The 14,431-nt window shown below is 39.5% G+C and overlaps 1 protein-coding gene across 3 annotated transcripts; it reads left to right on the forward strand.

The window, feature by feature from the left end:
• Positions 1–1,624: 1,624 nt before the first annotated feature.
• On the forward strand, positions 1,625–8,573 carry LOC127335381 (protein NRT1/ PTR FAMILY 4.5). 3 transcript variants are annotated; one of them, XM_051362037.2, is made up of 7 exons: positions 1,625–1,860; positions 4,378–4,442; positions 4,885–5,018; positions 5,147–5,364; positions 6,589–7,029; positions 7,131–7,255; positions 7,379–8,573. In XM_051362037.2, the coding sequence occupies exons 3-7, from the start codon at positions 4,931–4,933 to the stop codon at positions 8,202–8,204; spliced, it is 1,698 nt and encodes a 565-aa protein (XP_051217997.1). In that variant the 5' UTR covers positions 1,625–1,860; positions 4,378–4,442; positions 4,885–4,930; the 3' UTR covers positions 8,205–8,573. The 3 variants fall into 3 exon arrangements, with proteins under 3 accessions (XP_051217997.1, XP_071682666.1, XP_051217996.1); XM_071826565.1 differs by having other exon boundaries at positions 1,625–4,442; XM_051362036.2 differs by lacking the exon at positions 4,378–4,442.
• Positions 8,574–14,431: the final 5,858 nt, after the last annotated feature.

Here is a 14,431-nt window from a genome sequence, read left to right on the forward strand (position 1 = left end):
ATTATCCTATGGGGATCGTCTTGTGTTGATTAATTCAGTTCTTACTAGTTTACCAATGTTTATGCTATCCTTCTTTAAGATACCTAAAGGGGTAAGGAAGAGGCTAGATTTTTTCCGATCACGCTTCTTTTGGCAATGCGAGGAAAATAAAAAAAAAATAGGTTAACTAAGTGGAACTTGATTTGTAGACCCAAAGACCAAAGTGGTTTGGGAATTGAAGTGTTGGAGATTAAAAATTCCTTCCTTCTTAGTAAGTGGCTTTTCAAACTGCTTTCAGAAGAAGGTTTATGGCAACAATTGTTGAAAAATAAATACCTATCATAAAAAACACTGGCTGAAGTTGAAAGTAAGCCGACAGACTCACCATTCTGGAAGGGACTAATGAAAATCAAGGGGGAATTTTTCAGTAGAGGTAAATTTGTGGTAGGCTCTCGAGAAGGGGTGCAGTTTTGATAAGTTAAATGGCTTGGTGATCAGACGCTTGCAACTCAGTATCCCAACTATACAATATAGTTCACCGTAAGCATGATACTGTGGCAAATGTTATGAGATCAACTCCTTTAAATATTGGTTTTAGGAGAAAACTGATTGGTGATAAATGGGATCAATGGGCACACCTATGTCAACATTTAATGACGGTAAATTTGAATGATGATCCTGATAAGTTTGTTTGGGGCCTAACATCTTCAGGGAATTTCACGGTTAAATCGATGTATGCTGATATGTTAAATGGACATACTAGATATCTTCGTAAGTATCTTTGAAAAATAAAAATCCCACTGAAATTAAAAATATTTATGTGGTTCCTTAGTAAGAAAGTCCTATTAACCCGTGATAATCTAGTAAAGAGGAATTGGAATGGTAATAAGAAATGTTCTTTCTGTGACACCGAGGAATCAGTTGAACATCTGTTTATTTCCTGCCCTTTTGCTAGGCTTATTTGGAGGGTTATTTTCGCTGCTTATAATATTCCACCTCCATCCAATGTGATAAATATGTTTGGAAATTGGCTTAATGGAGTTGACAAATACGATAAAGCTATTGGTGTTTCGGTTTTCTGTTGGTCAATATGGAATTGCAGAAATGATATTGTTTTTAACAGAAAGGACTCTACTAATTTTTTGCAGGTTATCCACACTATGGTCCACTGGATCCAACTATGGCGTTTCTTGCTCCAGGAGGACGAGCGGGAGTGCATGGTTTCTGGATGCAACCGCGTTCGAATGGTTGCCCAGGATATTTTCTACCAGACTACTTGGTGGCCTGTTAAGAGATTACAAGATGTTTAGAGCACTTAGTAATTTATTGTTATTTCGATGGTTGATTTTTGTATCGACCCTCATTGATCCTTGAGTTGTAAACTTTGAATATTTTGTTTATTAATAAAAGGCTGTGTGGAGGCCGGGGGTGTATCCCATTTCGAAAAAAAAGTCCCCTTGCGGTACTGGTAGGTCTTCTTTCCCATTAAATTGCTGAAGCCAATAAACCTAAAGATGAAGTCACAATTTCAAAAGTATATTATCTTGGTGCTACAAAAACTCTAAGCGTAAGAAATAAGAACAATAAGAGAAATGTTCAAAACGAAGAAGAAAACCGGAGGGGGAAAAACGAAAGTTAACCAGAAAGCAAAGGGCAAGGGAAGGAACCCAGAATATCCCTTCTGCCGAGTGCCGACGACGGACCGTCACCCCCTTCCTCATCCAGACTTCATTCCTTCGCCGTACTCGACCATGGCCAGATGGCTCACCGCCAGCCTCGGGCCCTCGGCGCCCGTTGGGACCCCGCCACTCAGGCACGCGTCCGACGTTTCTCCATCAGGCCGAGGTGGAGATACGCGCAAGCGCCCAGATGAGTGCAGAGGTATTCTTTATGAGATCTTACTTCACGCAGATTACGATTCCTCCTTAAACTAGACATGAATTCCCGACGTTTAGCAAGGACGGCAGCTATTTGTCCTTTTCTTTTCTTAGTAGGGACAACAGCAGTGACCCTTTTAGTACTTAGCCGTTTGGAAGGTTGGCCGAATGATACGTCTAATGTATTTCTTAATCTTTGTGTCCATTCCCTTTCACTTCGTTTCCAAATGTTGCTCAATGAGCGTGAGCAACTTTGGGGCTTAGGCCTGAAACATTGGTGGACTATTAGTCTTTATGGCAGTTCACAAGTTTAATTTATCGATAGCATGAGATTTAGGTAACTTCTCTACATTTATATCTGTGTGTATTGTAGGAACCATACCCTGTTATTACATGATGCACCTTTACCTCTACGCCTGGGTTTCAAATTTCAAGTATTGGAAAAAGTAGTGACGAAGTATTATTTTTGATTTTTGGTCACCTGCACGGTAACACAAGGTAGCAGACTAGTCTTCAGATATTATGAATCCTCCTATGCTACACAGTTGTCTATGATCTCTCTCTCTCTGTTCACCAAAACAATATGTAGCTCGGATAAATAAGTGCACATGTTATACAAGTATTATTTTCTTTTGCAGTGAATGCTAATAGCATCTTCATACGATTTGCATGGAGAACTGAGTTCTAGCTCAGTGGCAAGGCAAGCGAGTGCGCAGCCAGCCCACCCGGGTTCGAATCCCCATCCGCGGTAATTTCGCAGGAGGGGCGAATAAACCGGGTTATCATCCATCCGCGTCCATCCGCGGGGAGAGTCTCATCCTACCTAACAACGTATAGCCAAGGGAGGGATCATTCCCCCGTTGGTCAACGTTTTAGTCTTAAAAAAAACAAGACCACCGTCATGCATGATTGTAAAAACGTTGTTGCCTAATGAATAAAGCTCACCCATTTCAGAAAAAAAAAAGACCGCTGGGCAACTCTGGCCGGCCAGAAGACGCCGCAGCGGTCTAGTCACTGAGCTACTAGCTCATCCACACACGAGTTAGTCTTGCTGTTTCATATGAGAATCATTTTTATGGAAGATGACACTAAGCTTTTTCTGTAGTTCAGTGGGAGTTTGGTAAACCTTCAACATGTCAGCTTCTGTAATTTGACCATGTCGTTGGTGCTAGGACATCTGTAGCAGCCCATGTAGGGAATTTGAGATTCAATGGAATAGGATGTGCTACAGTGCTACTACAGGAAGGGCTAAGTCTTAAGAATGTCTGGTTTGATATATTTCTTTTGGAATTATTCTCTGGCCAGCTCATACTCAACAAAATCTGGTATTGTTCAACTTCTGGTGGAAAACTGTTACTTTTTTTCCTTTATATGGTTTCAACTTATTGTGAGATTAGTCAGTCGATGACTACATAAGGGCTTTTTAAGGGAGCAAATTAGAACCCACTTACGCCTCTTCTGTTGGACATTTTCTGCACTTGGAGCCTCTGTAGATCAATTAACTATATTTTTGAAGTAGTTCCTCTCCTCGATTGGATATTGTCTGCACTTGGACCATTTATGGAGTTACAAGAGCATCTACATGCCTGGTCCCTCCAAAACGATCATACACAAGGTTTGCGAAAATGGCAGTGTCTTTTAGGAATTACAGCAGGAGAAGCTTCTATATTATATAAAATTAAAGTATATTTGCTTGTAGAGAGCTAGGTCTGTCTAGGGGACAACACTGAGAGAAATATTACAAGAGCTGATGGAAAGGGGCTAGGCATTTTATTCAGTATGGCAGTGATATTTGGATTTGGACTTAATGTCTCATAACCTTAGTTTGCCATTCTAGCAAATGTACTAATTACATCATCTCGTGGCAAACTATCAATTTTTTTCTCTTTGTTAGGAAATACAAGGGTAATTTGACTATCCAAGGTCGATCTTTTGGCCAACAATTAATACAATGACATTAGTATGTTACAAACAACTCATACAATTGAACTCACGATCATATGCAGATTCTTAGTTAGCTAGTTAGTTAGTTTTTTGTTTTTCGTTTCTTGCTTCCTTTTTTGTTTTCTTTTACCTGTTAATCTTGTTCTGTTTGCTGTAGCTTCCCGTCATTTGGACGTGCTCCATCTAGTACAAAATGACACACATTTTGATGCATGTTCAAGAAGAAAAAAACTAATTTTAGTGATTTTGTAACTGTTAACTCAACAGTGTACCAGTACTTTATGCTCAAAGTCTAAACTAAGACAGTCAAACTATGCCCTAAATTTTCAAACAGAGGATTATGGATTTTGTCTTACAAACAATTGTACTGAGCACAGATTAGTCAGTAATTTTATTTCCGAGAAGGCTGACACCACATTCACGGCTGCCAGATTCTTTAACCCCACTGCAGTTTAGCATGGCTTAACATGGCATGTTTTTCTTTTTTCTCTTTTGACCTTGTGTTCGTTTTGGATTTGCTTTCTGCTGGTTGGTCAAGTTAGCCGCCTAGGTTTTTGTCTTTGACCTCTGCCTGCAGTTTTGTTTGTTTTGTTTGTCCTTGTAGGTTTGGTGCTTTTCAGCATTCTACTTCCAATACAATTGGTGGGTGAGCAAGAGTAAATAAGTCTGTTGTACTTCTGAGTTTTTATTTACGTTGTTATCATGTTTGTTTATGACATGAGCTTTCCAATTCACAAGTCAATTAATGTGAACTACTTGGATGTAAATTATCTCGTAAAAAGGACTTGCGCTGGAAACAATAATGGATTATGAGCTAACTCACAGAATGTTGCTCTCAGGATGATAACACACTGATAGAAATATGTGCTACTGTTTGGTACTTGGACTAGTAGTCTCACTTGCCTCTTTTTCTATTTGATGTTAGTGAATGCATTTTCTAACATCAAAATTTGAGTCAGTAGGAAATAGCAAGTAGCATAAAATAGGAAAAAATCTTTGATCGACCCTGCTGATGCTATCACTCCTTTTAATATGAATATCCACCTGCTAATTTATACCCCTCGTACTGTGAGCCATGCCACAGGTAGGCAGACAAGCAGTAAGCAGGAGGAGGAAGAAGAAGAAGCGCCATGGCACTTGGAGTCTTTGTAGATTGGAGGGGAAACACCATTAATAGAGAGGTGCACGGCGGAGTCAGAGCAGCATGGTTTTTGTATGGTAATTAAGTCACTACACACCAAGTCCTTATATGCAGACATGGTTACATATGTGCGGATGCAATATCTCATTGTAACCTCTGGAATTTTAAACATTGTAACATTTTTGTATGTTGTTTTTCCTTGCAGTTCTGACTGTGATAACAAACGTGGTTATAGTCCCAAACGTCCTGAATATGGTTACTTATCTCCATGGAACAATGCATATGGGGGTTTCAGGATCCGTAACTACAGCTGCTAATTTTTTCGGTGCCACATCCGGGTTTGCAATGATCGGAGCTTTCATCTCAGACTCCTATGTTACCCGTTCTAGAACTATGCTCATGTTTGGTCCATTTATGTTTCTGGTAATATGAATCTTCTGTTAAGTTATCTACACGATTTCTAATTTTCTCATGATCCAAAGGAGTTATTTTTTATTACTTACATGTTCTCCTTTTAAAACTAGAACCTGCCAACAATAGAGACAGCAATGATACCTGCATGTCTTTATCAATTTTAAAAAGTAAACGTGAGATCCCAGTATTGTAAAATATACTCCCTCCATCCCATGAAACATGTCGCAACTTTATCTAGATTTTGATGTATCTAGACACTATTTAGCATTTAGAAAAAGTTAAGGCATGTTTCATGAGACATAGGTAGTACCATTAAATACCAAAACTAAGTGCTTACGATGACTAACCGTAGTATCATAAATTTGATTTTGTTTGTGGTAATTATTGTGTTGCGGTCTCACCAACTTTAAAGAAACTTCTGCCTGCCTTTCTGAAATACAGTTGCAGAAGAAACTGTAAATCTTAAAAATACCCTTAAATACACGATTTTGTCGACACAGTCAGTCACCAAAATTGCTTGAAAATAAAAAAATGATGAAATGTCATCCAATCATTTAGCCCGTCATCTAATAGACACCATAAGAGCAAATCATTTGTGCCAAATGATAAGGGGCGTGGTGAGGTGAGAATGGCTCTAAATATACCTAGCTAAAACAGGGATGTGCCTCTAACATACTGATCCGATGCTGGGACTTAGAACTTCCTTATAACTTATCATGTTTTCTTTGAGGAATGATATAAATTTTCTTGCCATGTTTTCATACAGCCCGATTCCTGACAAACATAGAATACCTACTCTGCCATATCCTTGACAAATATAACCCACTTATTAATGTTGATATGAAGGGGTACCTTTTTCTGTAAAATGGTAGTATCGGTATCCCTTGTGTCCTATCCTATTAAGGCTATGTTATTGTCCTTCACAATGTTTACATGTAAACAAAAATCCTAACAGCTTAGGATGTATGTATTTATTCACAATAGTTTTCTCAGCTTCTAAATTCCCTTTATAAGGAGGTCCATGATTTCAAACAAGTTTCTCTTGTAAAATTATAATTTAGTTCTTAATAAAATTATAAAAATGACACTGGTCTCTCTCTCTCTCTCTCTCTCTCTCTCTCTCTCTCTCTGTGATGGAAATGTACACTAGCTAACAGCCATTTTATGCACCTTCCGGAGGAAACTAAATATGTAACTTTATTGTAGAGTCTAATCAAACATGAATTTGTGCAGGGATACGGGTTGCTCGCACTACAAGCCTACTTACCCTCCCTGCATCCACCACCGTGCAATATTGAAGCAGAGCTAAACAACTGCAAAGAGGTCCATGGCCGGGACGCTGCCTTGTTGTACATAGGCTTGTATATGAGTGCATTTGGTGATGGTTGTATACGTTCTTGCTTGTCCTCCCTTGGAGCAGACCAGTTTGACCATGAAGATCCCACTGAATCTCGCCAACAGTCCAGCTTCTTTAACTGGTATACCTTCGGGATCTCCTTTGGAGGCTTTGTAGGGCTGATTCTCATAGTGTGGCTCCAGAAGTATAAAGGGTGGGATATCGGATTTGGGTTGTGCGCTCTCCTAATTCTTCTCGGACTGCTCATTGTTGCTGCTGGTTTCCCCTTCTACCGCAACCAAGTACCAGAAGGAAGTCCTCTAACTCGAGTACTGCAGGTTGTGCTACGTACTTCCTGGCTCAAAACATAAATTTCATCCCAGTTCTCAACAAATGTACTAGAACTATTTGGCTGACTTCAGTATTTTATCTCTCCCAGGTTCTTGTGGTTGCATTCAGGAACATGAAGCTTGAAGCACCCGAAAATCTGGAAGAAGCACGGAAAATCAATCCCGAGGCGGGAACAGTTTCTATTGATGCATACTCTCAAACAAATAGTCTGAAGTAAGACTCGGTGAAATAGAAAATTTTCATTCTTCTGTTCGGACTAATCAAGTGAGCATAGAAAGTACACTAGAGTTTTGGATAGTGTTCCCTATTATAAACTCTTTTCATTTATCTTGCCAGATTTCTCAACAAAGCTTGCATCAACCGTGGTAAAAGTGGAGCCTGGTCAGTTTGCAGTGCGACGAAGGTGGAGGAAACTAAGATTGTGCTCCGTTTTCTTCCGATCTTCATCAGCTCCGTGTTTGGATATATATCAAACATTATCATCTTCACATTCACAGTGCAACAAGGTGGTATGACAAACACGAGGCTGGGCAAGATTCATGTTGAACCAGCGACGCTCTTCGCCATCCCCGTAATATTCCAGATGCTAATTCTTGCCATCTATGATAAATTCATTGTGCGATTATTGCGAAGGCGCACAGGATACATTGGTGGCATCACCCATTTGCAGCGCATAGGTATAGGCTTCGCCGCCATGATACTTTCCTGTGTCATCGCAGCGGTTGTTGAGAAAAAGAGAAAGGAAGCTGTTGAGCAGATGTCCATTTTCTGGCTTACACCTCAGTTCTTACTGCTTGGCATGTCAGACGTAACATCATTCACTGGGCTCCTTGAGTTCTTCAACAGTGAAGCGCCACGGGGAATGAAGTCAATTGGCACGGCATTGTTCTGGTGTGATCTAGGGCTTGCGTCATTGATGGCCACATTCCTGGTGGATGCTGTGAACAGGGCAACAAGGCATGGTCACCAGCGAGGCTGGCTAGAGGGTACAACCTTGAACAGCAGCCATCTTGACTGGTTCTACTGGGTTGTGGCTGTAGTCGGATTGCTTGGCTTCTTCAACTACCTGTACTGGGCGAAGAAGTATGTGTACCGGAACAACCAACGCACCACTAAGCCAACGGTATGCATTGAGCCAATGGGTGATCAGGTTTCACCTTGAATTATCAACATATACTCGGTATATTACTTTGGAAAACAGAAGGCTGTGTGATTCACCATGTCATGGACTAGTCAAGCTTGGAAAGTGAAGTATAAGCCTGCAGCAGTACTGTGCTGGCATGTGCTGATCGGCTGAATTGATCCTCCATGCCAGAAGATTTGGATTTCACCGTACTATGCAGTGTGTTCCATGGTTTTCTTCGTTGCGAAATAATATCCAGGGACAAATATATATGATATATATGTGATTACTAAGTTGTTATCTTGATCATGTTTCAGAACTGGTTACTCCAGTAGAAATTATATATATATACTCTGTTTGCCTTTACGGTGAATGTTTTGTCGAAATTTTGCAAACAGTTGTATATTCTGTACTGGTCTACATGGACTTTTGTAGAAAAGAGATCATACCGTGAAACTGGATGTTGTATTTCCTCGTATACAAAAGCTCATAGTTGCGAACGGGTTCGTGACTTGTTGCATACTAGTAAGTAGCACGTGCTTTGCACGTTGCAACATATATCAATTTTAAGTATTATTTTTATTTTATTTTATGCACGATATTGATATCTTTTTCTGCCAAACATAGGCACATAAATTGGCTTTTGGAAAACTAATACACCCTATAACAAAAAATGGAAGGAATAATAACCTGAGATCATTACAAGAATATTTTAATACATACGAAATCGAAGTATAACCTATTAAGCAGAGACACAACTTTTTCAATATGAGTATGTATATATTCATGATTAGATGTCGAAAACATATTAAGGGTCCATCTTACGTAGGGTAGTCCACGCATTTGCGTGGCTAGACTATTTAAGTTATAGTTTGGTTGTCACAACTTTTAAATTGCTACAAACATTACATGATATCTATATAAAAATTAGAATATCAACGATTATATTTTGGCTATGATAAATTTTAACTTGATACAAACATTACCTGATATCTATATAAAAAATTAATACCTTCATAAATTTTATTTTTATGTAACCCACACACTGACACTGTTAGATTTTATAGGAACGTTAAATATTTTCTTGTATTTGTCAGATTGCAGAGTAAGATCTTTATTCTATAAGAAATGAGCCTGACTTATTTGGTTAAGGAAGTGGATGTACAACCTATCTAGACACGTTAAAGTCCACGGACTCAGAGATGAGTTCTTATTATTTCAATAAAAAAGGTGCATTCCTTTTAAAAGAACTCTTTATTCTATCCTATTGTAAGTTAATAATTTCGGAAAACGGAATTGAACTATGGTTTAATTATGCTCTTAAATATTTTTCTTCCATTTTTTTGTTTCTCAAGTTCACTGTAATACGTGACTTAAACATCTTCTGTATATTTATTTATCTTTACTTTTTTGTGTTGTTTGCGTCCTACAAAATTTTGTGCTGATTCCTTTATCTATTTTTCTACCTTTCTTCCCCATCTTTACAATTCACAATTAAGAAGTGAGTTTTAATCAACTCATACTTTTCAATTTGATCTTTTTTTTATGATTTATATGCCGTTTTCCTCAAGCCACATTCTTTATATTATACATTGGCTAGTGGTGAATGTAGCTTACATACATCTACCGTGACCATCATTACTGTTATCTATTTATGCATCGGTTGCGGCTTGATTTTCTGAAGAAATAGAAGATACATGAACTCCAGATGGACTGGTCTTCATTCAGGTACCAATATTTGGTCGACACATGTTTGGCTGAAGAAGGATGTGTTGGTCAGGTGCTGACATGTCAAAACTACCAGCTGCGGTCAATGTTTGTCATACGGAAAACAAAATTAGAAGATAATATTAGTAAATATACAAAATGTTGGTACTGAATTAATATATTTTAAGCAATTTCACAGTTGATACACACAAGAACGAAAGAAAGAAAAAGGAACCGCACTAATTGTACTTCCAGGACTAACAAGATGCATCAGATGTGTATCAATTGACGCCAATGAACTGTGCAAACACATAACCATCATTCAAGGATCGTACAGGGCAGGCTTGCCTATGTACAGGTCGTATACATATGTACGCGACGGCGGACGACACAGCTAGAGAGAGCTAAGAGGTGTCAATCTCAACCAAACTGTATGATCTGACAGAAGCAAGATCCTCGAAGAATCAAGGCACGATGCAACGGAGACGGAAATGGAGCTGAGAATGTGATATATGACCAGCGATAACAGGAAGGAACCATGGAGGCGGTGGTGTGCGGTACTGCTGTGCGCCTGTGCGCGAGATGAAGAAGTGGAGTATGTCCAGCACGGCCGGCCAACAACTGGCGTAATTTCGAATAAAAAAACATCAGCAGTGCTACATGCTGTGGATTTCAGGAACGGTCGAGCAGCTACCAGCGACTGAAGCATGCGCGCGGAAGAGAGCAGGAAAGGAGTACTGGCGAATCCAGCTGGTTATAGCCATTCGATGGGGTGCAATCGACGGCTAAAAGCAACTCTGAGATACCTGCCAGAGTGCCGATGAAATTTAAATTTCAAAACTGCTGCATTATAGTAGTAGAGAAGAAATAGAGATTAATGCCCACCATTCCTTCCCGCCCTTTCACCCTATCTTCCCGCCTGAGTCGTCTCCAGTTATAAAAGCCCAACCATCGCACGATGAGCCTCACACTTGCCTCTCCGCCTCCTAGCTACAATGTTGCGCCGCCTCATCACCGCGTAATCGATGTTGGACCACAACGGCCACATGCCACCAGCCGAACGCACACCGCCGGCCGCGGCCGAACCTGTGCCGCAGCCTAAGCCCTTCTCTCTTTCGGACGATGGCTCTGAGGAGTACGACGAGTTGACAAGGAGGACATCGCGGGGGCGGAGCGCAAGGTGGCAGATGAGGAAGCGCAGTGGACGAATGGACGGAGCCAGCGGATGCAGAGCAGGCGGCGTTCCTCGCCTCGTTCCATACGAAGCAACAGTATAGGGGCACCGCCCGAGCCATTGAGGAAGCTAACACGGCCATCCTGGAGCGCATCACCAAGATCTCATCGAGCGGGCGTCAACGGGAGGAGGCTGGTCTCCTCCTCATGTCGGTCGAAGCTACGCTGGTCATCCAGAACGAGTAGTTCCATGGGCGACGCTGGAGGGCCAACGTAGCAGGAAAACTCTGGGGCACTGGAGGGCCAGCATCGACATGTCGCCGACGTTCGTCGTTATCCATGGTGACGTTGGGGCTTGGGGTGAGTTGGGTGCTCTGAAACAAGGATGTTGGACTGGAGGTGGTGGATTTATCGTTATTCCTCAACTTTGTCGATGGGATGCGGTGGATCTTGGTCTAATGCAGCACGGATGTCCCCGGGTCGACATGTGCGGTGACACAGCATACCACTGCATGGTGTAGTATGCAAGTCGTTGACATAACACCAATGAAACACCGTTCCACTAGTATTACATCCCTCAGAGTGGTACACCAAAAACATGTGCGAGTCCAAGGCATGTCTATAGAATTACACATAAACTCTTTACAGACGATGAACACAGCCTCCTACTTTACAGTGAGGTAAATCTGCAAATCAAGCTCCAAAATAACAACTGGTAGACTAACTTATGGCTAACTCTAACTCTAGAGGTACTTGGCTTGCTAAAAAAAATCTCATAGAACTCTAGCTACTTAGGTGCTAAGATTAGGGAAATGGTTCGCTTCTATTACTAGTCTAGTAGTCTAGGTTTCCACCCTAGTTGATGTAGAAGTTGACTCGATTGACTTTAATTTTTAGGTTATCTATCTTGTTGTAGTTGACTCCTTTGTCTTCGAGTTCCGCAGTAGCTTTCCTTCGGTGACTTTAAATCTAAGTAGGGGGTTCAAGAGGGAACGGATGAGTACGAGCGTACTCAGCAAGTTCAATAATAAAAATAGGTTTATCATGCACTAGCTACAGCCACAAACCAGAAAGTCGTAAGAAAATGCAAGTTTTCATAATCATTTCTTCAAAAGGTAGTTTTTATTCTGAAAAATTATGTCCGTCAGTCTTCACAGGTTGACTAGAACTTCATGGAGTTCCTTTCCTGCCGCATTTGTAGTTCTTTCCCGAAACATGGAGTGACAGGTCACATTCAATACACTCTACAGAGGCGTGTTACTTTACCTAGAAGAGAACTTATCCTTGTTGCTAGCCGAGTTGCATGCTCGTCCACACTTCCTTGGTGTGAGGCGAGGTGTAAGATCCAAGCCAATCACTGTACTTCTCTGTGACCCTGCATACCCACCCTTTTGTCACACTCACATATCCCTGGTAAACATCTTCTGTTCATACGGCTTTACCCACGATATGCTATGGACAGTCCATCTTAGACGGTAGAGCGCTCTTCATCCAGGTGGATGGGGAGATTAATTCCATCCCAAACTATTGTGTGTTCACAAACACACAACCAGGCTCTATCAAGTCCGTTGATATGCGGAGGAAAAAAGGTACAGCTGACTTCTCCATCCCATTAAAGAACTTATGGTTAACACGTAATACGGCGCTAGAATCACTGGATGACATTTGTTATTAATTCTATGCGAATACATTCCAGTTGTAATGGAACCTCCACGATCATCTCAAACCATGGTTCCATTGCCCACCACATAGCCATATTCATAATTGTAAAAGTAATCTTTTGCTTTTCAATGCATGAGTGGTAAGTGTAGTACTTTGCACAAAATTTGATAAAAATAATCAAATAGCATGAGAAAGAGTGAACTTGCATTTCTTGACTGCAAGATTATGCAGGCAAAAGCTTCGATGCGGTATAACTCCAAATTCTGAAATAGCATCATCGTCCAGTAAGGACAATGTTTAGAGAAAGATGCTATAATGCATAAGTACGAGATGCAATCGTACTAAGTGTGATCTAACCCCGATGATTTTGGATTAGTGAGTTGTGATGATTTCTTTAGGGTGTGTTGCACTTTCAGAGTGGATTCAAACAAACAAGGTTATTATTAGGGTTTGGTTAACTTGGTATCATATATACATGTTGTATAATAAAGCATAGTAATCATCTTAGCACACAAGGAATAGTAGTTGGCATAATGTTAACATGTAAAGAACAATTGCTAGTTTTAGTACTATAGGACATGGTTAATGATTACTTGTTATATACTTCAAAAGAATAACATTTGAAGAACATGCTTATCAATGAACAAGAAGTACTTCAATTAAGGCTTTTGGTTTCGAGTGTTTACTATTTGATCATTGAGTAAGGAATAATTGGTTCCTAAACCAAGATGGTTCATAATACTCTATCACTTGTAAGATTTAGTTGAGTATGAGCATATAAGGTAAATTACTATAGATGGTTACTATCAAGGTAGATCACAATGATGTTGTATGAATGGTGATCAATGGTGATGACATGGGAGTAACAAGTTAGGGTTTGTTTCTATTAGGTACTATTTGATCACTTATGTTTTATTAAAACATGGAATGAACAACTTAACTTGTATTTGGTACTTATATAATTATAGTAGAACATGAGCATGCATTCATTTGATTAGTATGGATCTATAAGTAAGGTTACCTTCATATGATTACATTTCATAAGCCCCTAGGGTTTTAGGAGTGAAAGAAATTTAGTGCCTCACATAAAATTATGGAGTTAGGGTTTTACTCATAATTGAACTAGGGTTTTCTATTTGTCCAACAATTGTTGAGAAATCATCTGTTAAGTAATGTTGAACTTAACGAATAACTCTTAAGTACAAGATAATATTGGATTTTAATATTTTTCTTCTTTTTATCATTTAAAGGAAATAATAATTAGGTAATGTAATTTAGGGTTTTAAATACGAATGATAATGTTAATGTTAATATTACAAAAGAAAATCACTTTTTAGGTTTGTATTTATTTTCTAAATTATTGTTGTTTAATTTACAAATTTTATTAATTATTGATTTTTTTTGAAATTAGGATAAAAGAAAAGACTTAAATAATACGCATTAATTAACTAAGTTTTTATTTTATTAAATATTTTATATTATATTTTTAATGGATAGAGTTTATTTTTCTTAATATTTTGAGAGGTAATATATATTTTTACGTTGTTTATTTATTTAGTTATGAGTTTAAAAAAATATTATTTTCAGAAATTTATTAGAAGGAATATATATCCTAATGGCTAAATGGATGGATCAATTCTGTTGGGCTAGGCTGGCCCAACTATTTCTACGGAACCAAATCGGCCTGGCTCAAGTGGCCCACGCGGTTTGTCCGGCTCGGGTTA

This window comes from Lolium perenne, chromosome 2 (assembly GCF_019359855.2).
Source record: "Lolium perenne isolate Kyuss_39 chromosome 2, Kyuss_2.0, whole genome shotgun sequence".
NCBI classification, from domain to species: Eukaryota; Viridiplantae; Streptophyta; class Magnoliopsida; order Poales; family Poaceae; genus Lolium; species Lolium perenne.

Excerpts from the sequence above, each read along its gene's own strand:
- LOC127335381 (XM_071826565.1), top strand. The coding sequence starts at position 4,931 with ATGGCACTTGGAGTCTTTGTAGATTGGAGGGGAAACACCATTAATAGA. Across the intron at positions 5,365-6,588 it reads TTGGTCCATTTATGTTTCTG|GGATACGGGTTGCTCGCACT; the intron begins GTAATATGAATC and ends GAATTTGTGCAG. Across the intron at positions 7,256-7,378 it reads TCTCAAACAAATAGTCTGAA|ATTTCTCAACAAAGCTTGCA; the intron begins GTAAGACTCGGT and ends TTATCTTGCCAG.